This window comes from Tachypleus tridentatus, chromosome 13 (genome assembly GCF_004210375.1).
Source record: "Tachypleus tridentatus isolate NWPU-2018 chromosome 13, ASM421037v1, whole genome shotgun sequence".
Lineage (NCBI taxonomy): Eukaryota > Metazoa > Arthropoda > Merostomata > Xiphosura > Limulidae > Tachypleus > Tachypleus tridentatus.
The window spans coordinates 234442537-234455202 of record NC_134837.1 but is presented as its reverse complement, the minus strand read 5'-3'; the positions used below and the strand labels follow the sequence as shown (position 1 = coordinate 234455202).

General features: G+C 31.1%; 1 protein-coding gene across 3 annotated transcripts in view; it reads left to right on the top strand.

The window, feature by feature from the left end:
- The window catches only part of LOC143236991 (irregular chiasm C-roughest protein-like), a 136474-nt gene that overhangs the window by 72538 nt on the left and 51270 nt on the right, over positions 1-12666 (top strand). For all 3 annotated transcript variants that reach the window (XM_076475767.1, XM_076475766.1, XM_076475765.1), the window contains 2 exons: positions 1251-1373; positions 11622-11728. In XM_076475767.1, the coding sequence (XP_076331882.1) occupies positions 1251-1373; positions 11622-11728 (230 nt within the window). The remainder of the gene's footprint in view (positions 1-1250; positions 1374-11621; positions 11729-12666) is intronic.

Below are 12666 nucleotides of genomic sequence, written 5' to 3'. Positions count from 1 at the left end.
TGAATTTTGATTAAAATGATCCATCATACACTCCGAAAAGTATAACGACAGGCATTATTTTGGACTGGAAGAAAATCTGGGACGATTAATTCCGTAGAAAGTTGTATGTGGTGTCTAATGTCACGACAATTTGTTTTTAAACAAAATATATTGTTCTTTATGTGTTCATTCATTTTCATACTGTTTTGCACCCCTAACTGAATCACCAACAAAACAATTATGTTCAACAACAATTATTTTACACTCCTGTTATGTAAAGAGATCCAATGTGTCGTTGGTTCAGACAGTTATTTAAACTGTGGCTTAGCTATGAATGTCTAAGACGCCACTAATGTTAATTTCGGTTTTGGTAAATTTAGTAAGTCTAAAATGGTTTGTTGTTGTTTGTAATACTTAAAGAAGTTTCGTCTCTATCGCAACTGTAGTAATATAATTTTCCAATAAAGAACTGACAATCACTACAAATGTCCTAAAACTCATGTTAAATTTATGTAAGCAGTGTAATAGCTATTTATAACGACTGTTTTGTGCAAATAATGATAACTACGTTGTGCAATTAATCTTCCACAACCATGTTTAGGCTGCGTAGTACATTAGTATTTTTAAAGCGTTCTCACATAATACCGGCAACCTGGATTCGCCAAGAGGATAAAACCCTTATGTTTGTGTGTGTTCGATGTTAAACGATTTAAAGTTGAACAGTTTGCACTTTTATCAAAACACCCAAAGCGAAAGGCGTGTGACATTATCACAGAAATATACATTCGAAGTCATAATAAGTAGAGTGAAGCTATCCAAAAAGATTATGTTAGTAAATTAGCAGCTCTGAACAATTTGTGGTAATATCTCTCCACTGCACTACTAATTATAAAATTAACCAAAACATTGGTTCATTCTTATAACGGGCCACATGAATCGTGCCCATCATTACAAATAACTCATTTTTTAATACTTTATTTAAGTGTAACTTTTCAAATTGCATTAAACAATATCCTTGTTTATAGTAGTCTTAGTTTTCAAATGTTAAAATGATTATCAGCACGTTAATGGCAATTATTACCCTGAAAAGGACTTAAGTCATGTATGTCGCGACAGAAAAAGTTTACTTCCTTATTTTTATAAATTTCGTAGTGTTTAAAATATTTTTTCATTCATGACTGAAAAGAGGAAGAATAATAAGTCTAGGCAATACATAATAAAAGTTTGTGCAGTACATCTTTTCGAAAACTATAATTTTCTATTTTCTTCAGGAGACTTCTCTCTGCAAATTGTAAATGCCCAATTAGATGACAATGCTGAATTTCAATGTCAAGTTGGAGCAGCTGAAGGAGTTAAAGGAATTAGATCCAAAACAGCTACAATTACAGTCACGGGTAGGTGCAAGCTTTTATCTATTTTGCTTTATGTATTGGTAAATTATTGTCTGAAAATGTCCCTTAATATACCAAACATTAAACAGTTTTAACTCTGGAAAAAACTAAACAAACATGAATTATACTATATCTTATAAATATTCTGTGAAACCAAAATAACGGCTGAGCTGGATTTAAATCCAGTAATATGTTTACTACAGAGATAAGCATCTCTCGCATAACAGGTTCGTAGTTTAGATTCCTTTGCGCCCCAGTTTTTGTTTATTGAACAAAAAGAAGTAAAGTCTAGGATCACGAAACATTGACCCAAGCAGAAAAAGATATTTACAACTAATAACACAACTATTAGGTATTTGACGAAGGTTCACAAAAACGTTCTTGACTTTTTTTGTTTTAAAATAAACTTGTGCTATTCAACTGTTATTTTTACTCAAATCCTCATTAGATTAAATTTTTGACACTCCAAATTTATTCTCTAAACCTTTTTAAAAGTATGATCCAAAGGGGAAGAATGTTTAAGTTACAAACTTTAAATATTAATAGTGCCGTGATACAACGGTAAAGCATGATGAGCTTTTAATCTAAAAATTTGCAAATAAATCTAATTTATCTCTAAGTTAATAATTTCATAGCTAACACAGGGGTAAACTGATATATTTGGTGACTTACCTTGTATGTTTTGCATGAAATATCGTGAATACATGTGTCATTCTTTAGCTGCTCAAGTTTTGTGATGAACTGTTCAATAAATATTCATGGATGTAACTTGTGTGCTTACCGGACTTACATTCATTTTATTATGTTGCATACTGTTACCAGATGGGAGGGGTGGATAGATCTTGGTACTAATCTTTCTGCTCCTGTATTATTACTTGTTATAAGTCGCTACACTTTGCTTACGTCTGTAGTTCAACTCTTACAGGATGATTCTGGTGTCCAAAGCTGTTTGTATTCCTTTGTTTACCAATGGCATTATGTACAGAGGATATCTGGCCTTTTAGGTTTTATATTTGCTACCTGAACACAATTTATTTGATCTGAGTGTATGGATATTTTGTGTGAAGAAATGTACTTTTTCATACTCTTCTCAAAAGTTGTCAATTTTCGATGTTATCATACTACCTAAAACACAACAAATAAACCTAAAATATAATTCTGATATATTCGTTCTACCACGACTTGACTTAGTCTTTACTTGTTACGTGACTTACTGATTTATATATTAAAACTATTCAGCTTTATAAAATAAATTGTGTATAATTGTATATTAACAAATTTGGTATTTCTAGGTCAGACATCTCTCATTACTTACTTTGACATGTAATTTAGGAATGCATGTAAATAATCACTATGGTATTTGGAATTCTAAACAAAGATTGTATATTAACTAGAAAAATGTGCCTAATGGACTTAATCAAGGCCTAAAAACATATTAAAATAAGATCATTGTTAAGTGAACTACATCCACTTCTTTGATTGTTTTTAATGACTAATTTTTATGCAATTACTATCTTCAATATAATATCGAATTATTAATATTAAATGATATAATAAGAGTTCAGAGTGCCATTATTTTCAACTTTCAAAACAATTAGTTTTGTTTTATTAACCATTCTGGATGAGTCACACTATGTTGTGAAGTGTTATTAAAATGGAATCTTTTAAAATATTCCAAAATATGCTCCACGTGAGTAGTAAGTCTATTATCAAATAATTCTATACCTCAAACCATAACTTTCAGTTATTCTTTAACAATGAAGTTAATTTACTGACGTTACTTTGTTTGTATTATTTTGGTAAAGTATCATGAATATGTTTCTCTTACTAAAACGTATGGTCAAAAACAACATTTATCTCATATTTTCTTAAAATTACATAAACAAAATAAGCTTTTTCAATATTTTGGGCAAAGTTATTATACCGATCTACACACAAGATTTATGTATGCATAGCCGACACAGAATTGAAGCTCATGAGCAAAATGATCGAATAATTTGATTTTATGGATATTCCTATAGCACAGTCACGACTGCAGAGACATACAAAACACGAACTTCCAAACCTTAATTCAGGGCAAACTAAACAATCAGTCACGCTCTGCTCTAGTTCATATATAACATGAACATAAAATCTCTAAATATATGAAAAATATATAATGCTAAAACGTGGACAATAAATATATAAAGCGATTGCTCAAGATAAGGCATTTGACATGTGGGTCTATAAGTAGAGTGTTGAAAATATTTTGGTCAGAACATAAGAGAAATGAATAAGTATCAAGAATTATGAAAGAACTGTTATCAATTATCAGTGAAAGAAAATGTGAGTCTTTGAGCATATAATAAGAAGACTGTTGTTAAAGGGCAAAAATGAACGGGAAAAAATAAGGCAGACAAAGAAATATGTGGATTGATGACATGAAAGATTGAAGGGAACATAATATAGTAACTATAATAAAATGACCAAAGAATAGAACAAGGGTGCTCCATGAAAGTCAACCTGCTTCCAATAGAAGACTCATTATGATGATGAACTATAGAAAAGGAAGCTCCAAAATGTGCATTAAGGTGATATAATGAGTGTTATAGAAATATATGCTGGAAATATAGAACGTGTATGTTTTTATTTAACAAGGATGTAATAATAAAATCCAGCTTGCGTTCCTAAAGACCAATGATATTAGAATTCAACTAAATAAAATTATGTATGTACTTATGAATTATTACTTTAATTAAGGCAAAAATAAAACTGCTTAAAGGTATCTGTACCTGAAGATTTAAATAATTTCCTTGAAATTTCAATTTTCTTGGTAATAGTATTTTACAAGTTCAATTCTTGGATCATCAAGAAACCTGCTAATTGTTTTTGTTTGAAAATAGTTATTATTATTCAAACATGAGCTATTTTCTTCCACTTCTTATCAATTTTGTCATTATTTCCTGCGGCCCCTAGTGGAACAGTGGTGGGTCTAAGGACTCATAACACTGCCATCTGTGGATGTACAGCAGAAAGTTTACTGATTTACAACTCTAAAATCAGAAGTTCGATTCCCCTCGGTGGGCTCAGCAGATATCCGGTGTGGCTTTGCTAAAATAAAACACACACACACACATAGCACTTATAGGACTCATATCACAAAAATCCGGTCTACGATTCCTACCGATGAAAACAGTAACCAGTCCAAAGTGGCTTTGTTCTAAAACAAGCAACCGTTTTATATAAACTACACTGTCATATAATTTAACTTGTCGTAACTACTTCCATAGTAATTAAATTACTCTTTTCTTTAAATAAATAGAAATACTGGCTTTAAAATGTTTTGTGTTGTTAAGTAACTACAAATAGTATGACCGTAAATTATTATGCAATGCAATTTAAAAACAAAACAAAAAACTCTTAACATATCATTCTTTAAATTCCGAATTTCTTTTCTTTGTGGATTATTGTTTGATTAGTTACTTAAATAAGGTTTATCTAATTTTGTGAAACGTAACTGACACGAAATGTAATAATAAAAAATATTTGAGTAATCCCTGAATGCAACCTCACAAGTAATAAATTTATCCCCTGTAATTTTCTTTTTTAAAAAGTTTCTTATTATTTCCAGGTCATTACTTTTCATGCTCCATTTCGTTCATTTTCTAAATATATCGGAAAATAGAGATAATCAAAACTCATTGCTTTTGTTGTGAAGACTAATTTGTTTATTACAGGGAGAGAAAAATACGAAACTTCAGTTGGTCTATTTTATAGCGCTATATATTTCATAAGACTGATTTTAAGGCACACACAAACTACATTATTATAAGTTCTCAATTGATATTCATTTCATTGGTTTGCAACTTTTTTATTGATTAGTGCCATGAAACTGTTAAACTACTTTATGAAAATCAGTCAATATTTATTTATTGTTTAAATCATAAACACATAGCACAGTTGAGTGAACTTGGTCATCTATCAATAAGTAAAGATTATTTTACAGTAGGTGGTGGATTGAAAAGAAAAAAAGATGTGTTTAAGTCTATAATAGTTGTGACATATAAGGATAATCGATTTTTTTCACAATGTAAGGAAAGAAAAGATGTACACGTACCTTTTAATTCCAGACGAGTACGTTCCTAAAACAGAAAATGGATAACAGTGAATGTCAAATATAATTGACTTACTAAAGAGAGAAATAAATGCTATAAATAATTAAAACTGATAAATATATCAAAACATTTACAGAACTATATGAAATATAACTGATCCTGAATATTCTGTAAGAAATATTGGTATTGACATGAATCGCGAACATATTAACTTCTTGACGTAAGTATAAAGACTAAGATATTAGAAATACAGTATTTAAAACACCGTGTCCAGATAAGAAGTAATATTTCTGATGAAAGGTATCAGGTTAGGTGGGTTTCTTTTGGTGAATACATGTGGGTTTCATATTATTATATAATATTTCATTAAATTGTTTTGTAAGGCTTCTTTTATTAGTCTCTTTAGGATATTTCTCACTACAAATGTAAAAATAAATGTTCTATAATTTAAAGAACAAATATTATTACCATTAAATCCCCAATTACCTGCCCGCTCTCTAGTATTTGTATTATTTTTATTCACTATAAAATTTTCATTATCTGCATTGCGTTACATATTCCCAGTATAATTACAAATTGTTGTTTTAAATGGATATTTTTCTAGCACAAACAAACAAGAGGTATGATAATTTACAAGGTAAATGTGCGCCCAAAACAAAAAGTTCAGGTATGAATGCAACCGGGATGCACAGAAAATGGTTTCTCTTCAACACCACACTGGACTAGAGGTTATTTAACAATTATTAATAATAATAACAATAATGATAATAAATATGCTAATTATTTGTTCTCGTGCTGTTTAAAGCAAGCAAAAGAGTGGAAATAACCACAGGAGGCACACTTTCGTGATTGTAGAGTACGACAAAAACAAACCCGAGAATAACCAACCAAATAGATCTATCCGGGTATTGCTTAAGCTGTGAGTCTGAAACGAGAAGTGAAAGACTTAGATGATTAACATGATATATACTAATTAATACAGATGTAAGATGGAGACTTGTTGGTGCGCCATGTACTAGATGTTGGAGCAGACACTGGAAATCGTTTTGTCAGTGTTCTTAAATTGGCTATCCAATAGTATATATTAGCTAATATATAAACTCTTTTCTGGAAACGAGATAGGACATTTAACGAATCTGGGTAAATCATTGGGTGTACTTTGGTAAGTGAAAAGCTACTAGAATCACTCGACTTTGCAGGGCTTCAAGTTCCCAATTACATTAACGACCTTCTTACATCTCACCATGCATCCGTATTCAATAAGCGGTCTGATGTATGATTTATAAATGATTAGAATGGTGTCAGGCGCATAGCCTTTCTGAATACTTACAATTTTCTCGAAAAACAAGATTCGTTGAATAACGGATTTGCAAATATTTTTGAAATGGTCAGTTCAATACGGTTTTGAGAAGAATGCTGGTGTAGAAGATCTCTGATTCTCTAGTTATCCATCCAGACGTGAGTAAAAGAGTAGTATAGTAAAATCAGCAATATAATTACTAGATCAATACAAAGATAGAACCCAGGTGTACTAGATCGAAACGTCTAGAGTCCAACTAGTCTTAACGTCATAATTATGTGGAATCATAGTTCTTTCCCAGACCTCTTCTTCATGTTACATCATATACGGTTATTCGTATCAGTATGTAATTACCAATGTTAATTCATGCTGACCATGTTGGCTTATGTATATTTCATAGGATGATTTTCATTAGTATTGCCTGATAATTTTTGTTAAAACAGTTTAAAAACATTTATAATATTAAACAGCAAAATATTTTGACAAATACTACTTACATTTTCAATGTATCAGAACTATTGTATGTGTTAAATTTGAAGCCCTCACTTTGTTTACTTTGAAAGAAGAGTGACGATTATAAACAAACTGAGGAAAAAATTAAAATTATGAATTTAACACTTCTTTAATAACTTATATAAATCTATACGCTATCTTGAATAAACGCCCTCATGGTACAGTGGTACATCTCGGGACTTACAATGTTAGAAAACAAATAGCTCATCATTTAGCTGTGTACTTCATTTGAAACAAACAAACAAAGCCTTCAAATAAAGTACAGCATTGATCTCAAGATAGTGAGGGTCCAATATATTAATTATAATTGCTACGTTCTAGTACAAGAGAAAAGAATAAATACTTTATTGTAATTACAGGGTGTTAAATTAAATTAAATTACAGGTACCAAAAGTTATTATTTCAGAACTGTAAGATATCCACATAATTGTTTTAAATAAAGTTGTTTATTTTGTTGAATAATTTTCTTTCATAAGCATATCAATTTGTTAAGTATAAACCTAACTATTACAAATCGATCGTATAATGTATTAAAAAAAATAATAAGATCGGAATCGACAGTGCCTAATGGATAGCATGTTTAATGGTTAGACTCTCGATCTGGGATTCATTATTAAAGTGACACTAAAAATCCACAATTCCATTAGAATGTTTAAAAATGTTCACAATTGACATTGTTGACTCTTTCGTTCCTCAAGGCCTGGCATGGCCAAGCGCGTTAAGGCGTGCGCTTCGTAATCTGAGGGTCGCGGGTTTGCGCCAAAATCGCGCCAAACATGCTCGTCCTCCCAGCCGTGGGGGCGTAATAATGTGACGATTAATCCCACTTTTCGTTGGTAAAAGAGTATCCCAAGAGTTGGCGGTGGGTGGTGATGACTAGCTGCCTTCCCTCTAGTCTTACACTGCTAAATTAGAGACGGCTAGCACAGACAGCCCTCGAGTAGCTTTGTGCGAAATTCCAAAACAAACAAACAAACATTCTTTCCTCATGTCTATCTGTTTACATCTAGGGACGGCTATGTGCAGTTAACCATTGTGTTTTAGTTAATTAAAACATGGAGTAATAAAATCTAATTAAACAAACAAACAATTAATTATAGATGTAATCAACTTATTTAAATACTGTAATATATGACTATTGTTATCAAAAATCCAGAAATATTTTTCTGGTAATTCAATGATGCAATTTTTAATTCTTTGATCTAAAATATACAAGCTTTTATTTGATAGAATAAGAAATGAGTTCAGGAGTATTGTAATATACCTGGTACTCAATTTATTGTAATCAAGGTTTTAAATATTTTAGTAACTGTTAGTATACATTAGTGTTGCTTCTTAACATCAATATCGCTAAAATTATATACAATAAAGAGGAGACCAGTGTAAAGTGGCATCCCACGTAATTATTACGTCAATAATGTTAATAATACCTGCTTGCATCAGAAGAGGTAGCATTGTTTGTTTGTTTTTGAATTTCGCTCAAAGCTACACGAGGGCTATGTGCGCTAGCTCTCCTTAATTTAGCAGTGTAACACTAGAAGGAAGGCAGCTAGTCATCACCACCCACCGCCAACTCTTGGTCTACTCTTTTACCAACGAAAAGTGGGATTGACCGTTACATTATAACGCCCCTACGGCTGAAAGGGCGAACATGTTTGGTGCGACAGGGATTCGAACCCGTGATCCTCGGATTACGCCTCGAAAACCTTAACCCACCTTTGCATGCCGGGTCTTAAAAGAGGTAACATAGGTATACGATATATTTTACTTTATAAAAATATCAAACAAAGCTTTTTTTTTAAATTACAGCAAAATGTGCCAACAAATTAATACATGATCATTTATGTTGTAAATGTACAGCACAAATATTCCTTTTATAATTACTTATTTGGTATCAAAATGTGTTTGAATAAACAATCACCGCATGACAGCGCTAAGTATAATATTAATTAAATTTATGAAACAAAAAACATCTTGCATGGTTACTAAACGCGTGAACAACTGTAAACACGAACTTTTTTAATAGTTCGTCCTTACTTCGATAGTGAACAGGAATGTTACAAAGCAAACCAGCATAAAGTCACTATTTTATTGTTATTAAGCTATGTTCTTTTTCTAAATTCTGTACGTTTTATTCAAATATAACGTCCAACGCTGACACAGCAGTAAGTCTATGGAATTACAACGATAAAATCAGGGGTTCGATTCCCCTCGATGGACTCAGCAGATAGCCCGATGTGGCTTTGCTACAAAAAACACACACACATACATTCAGATATAAACAGTAATCTGGTACGTATTTGTTAACTGCTGAAGCATTTTATATAGATAACAAATAACTTGGATAACGGCTCCTAGTTAAATACTTTGAAAAATAATTTTGCAGAACGATTAATTTATTTAAAATACATAGCTATTAAACTTAGGCATTTTGTAATTTTTATAACATTGTGAGTTTTTGTTCTTTAACACAGGAAAATACAAATTAAATATAATTTAAGGAAAATATCCTAGGTTGGTTTTATGAACAACTTTCTTGAAGGTTGCTTGCCTACAGCTTGTCACTAATTTTGTTGGTAGAATGACAGATACTTCTAAGCATTACAGTTATTTTTCTTGTTTAAATAAAGTTACTTTTGAACAGATAAAAATAAATGTTTTTAATACTTATTATTTACAAGCTCGTAAAATCAAATATTTGACAAGCAAAATCTTATTATGGCAAAATGTATTGGCAGCAATTTTAATTGTTCAATGCGTTTGATTCTTTAGTAGCCTTTAATTTCGGATGCAATAAATCCCGCCAATTTGTTTTTCTGATCAGTTTGTTTTAGAGTATTGTCTTAATTACGTTTTTTTTTTTATATTACTTTGCTGATCTACAGATCTGAGGTTTGAGTGTTCGTGTTCATAATATTGAACTTATTTTATTGGGTTTTCTCATCGTTTTGCCATTACGGCTTTACGGGAAGAATATAGTTTTTTTAATACGGGAAATATTGAACCAAAATAGTACTAATCAGCTCTAAATAATAAAGTAGTGAGCTCGGAAATTAGGAAAAACATATTGTTCACAATACATGTTAATGGGTAATTTGAGCTTTGTGTGTTAGATGATAAACTGCAATAATCCGTGAAGGAACACAGTGTTTCTGGTCAGATAAATGGTAATAGATAATGTTTCACGTGCTTTCTTTTTCTTTTAGAATGTTTAAACTTTAATAAATATTTTACAAAATCGTATTTTTTCAACTCTGGTTTGGCAGATCCTGTTTTGTTTCGAGCTCTAGTATTACATTAAGAAAGGATAAAAGTTTTTTTTATTTTTTTTTATTTTTCTAAATCAGACTCCTTTCTTGTTGAGGTAAGAGAGGAAAGAAATTTCAATTTAAAAAACAATTGGAAATCATTTCGTAGAAAAGAATAACACTTAATTGTAAATTTAACCAAGAAGATGATTTATGAAAACTTGAATTTCTCATTATAAATTATATTTTCAAAAGTTAAATATTTGTTGCTCACGTTTTTTCATTAGAACAAGTTTAAAGTGTTTTACATTGGTTTGCTAATATAATTAGCATTTTTCATTTTCCTTAAAAGAAGGTATTAGATAATTTCACGATTTTAACTATTTTAAAATACTTCAATTTTAGAACAATGCAGTAAAGATATAAATTATAACATAGTACATTGGACAGCAATGTAATATATTTTACTCTATGAAAAGTAAATACAATTATTTTAATTGTAAGTTTACAAACAACATTACAATGAATGCAAGAAAGATGGTTTTGCAATAAGATACATAATTGGATACGTATGGTATCCACAACGATAGTTGGAAGATGTTATAGACCCCCGCTAGTACAGCGGTATGTCTCCGGATTTATAACGCTAAAATCAGGGGTTCGATTCCCCTCGGTGGGCTCAGCAGGTAGCCCGATGTGGCTTTGCTATAAGAAAAACACACACACTTATTGCCTGGAAGATATTACCAAAGTTTTTCACCTGGAAAATATTTCACCTACTTTAAATAATTTTTCAGTATTTCGTGATTTCATTTGTTATATCTAAATTTTCTTTACCATTTTGTGGTGCTAATATATATCACTCATTACAATTGTTGTTCTAGTAAAGGTTTCATACAATGTTTATTAAATATATACACATATTTACAGGTCCGGCTTTCATTTGTGTATGCGTAGTTTTAAAATATACGAGTTTACTTACGTTTTATATGGATTGCTATGTCCTACAAAATAGTTAGAAACTGTTATTAAAAAAATATTAACGTTAAACGTATAAAGCAAATTTATATACAGAGTAAACATCTCTATTTTTCAGTTCCACCAGAACCACCTCAAATCGTACAAGGCCATTATCTTGTGACAACAGCTGGAAATACTGTACAACTAATTTGCGAAGCTCATGCTGGAAAACCGCCTGCAGAGGTAATGTACTCTTTATATTTTAAACCTAGTCGATTTATCAGTTTCCTTTCAAAATACTTTTAAACAGTGAAATAGCAAAGTTAATACGTGAATATATATATTTTTTACAGCAGAGTAAAATGTTCAGGCCACAACATTACGAGTAACAATATTTATGTTCATGGTTTCTATAAAAATGACAATAGCACTATGTTTAAGATTAATGACAGTAATTGTCCTCTTGAAGCTGTATTTAATATAGTTTCTGGCCATTTCTGGCAGTACTAACAACCTCATCTACCATGTTAACACTTTCAAACCAGTGTCAATTTCTTGATACTTTTGATTCTATCCTGTCCTTCCAACAATGGTAAGAGTTGTTAGTTGCAGTTAGGTCTAAACTACAGCTCACTAAAGTTAATAATTTACGCCTCACCATTTATGAACAGTTCATGAAAATCATCAAAACACGTCAACCTCTGGAAGAATGTATAGATCTTCTCCTTAAAACTACATCAATGCTTGAAAAGTAAGACTATCTCTAATGCCAAAATACATTGAGATAGTCGCAATAAATGGACTAGATTTACTAGCTAACAAAGCTACCAACCGTAATACTATCCTTTACTATTTTCTAAGTTGGCTTCAAACCCATATACCACCGTACGGTATAAAACTTTTGTGCCCAGATTCGAAACTTTGTGGTAAAAATGTCCACTCTTCTGAGCTCCAATTCTTAAAATTTAGGCCCACTAAGTCAAGGGACTACATTTGTTTGTGGTAATTAGCGACTTGTGAACAGCATTTGTCCATAGGATCCAAAATAAGTTAATAATTAGTGCGTGAAAGTGAACCATGCTTTTCTGTTAATTCACTCAGTGATTGTTTGAATCCACGAATGCCTGTTTCTTTTTGTGTTGTTGTTGTTGCTTTTGTTTTTCTGCAACCAAACATAGTAA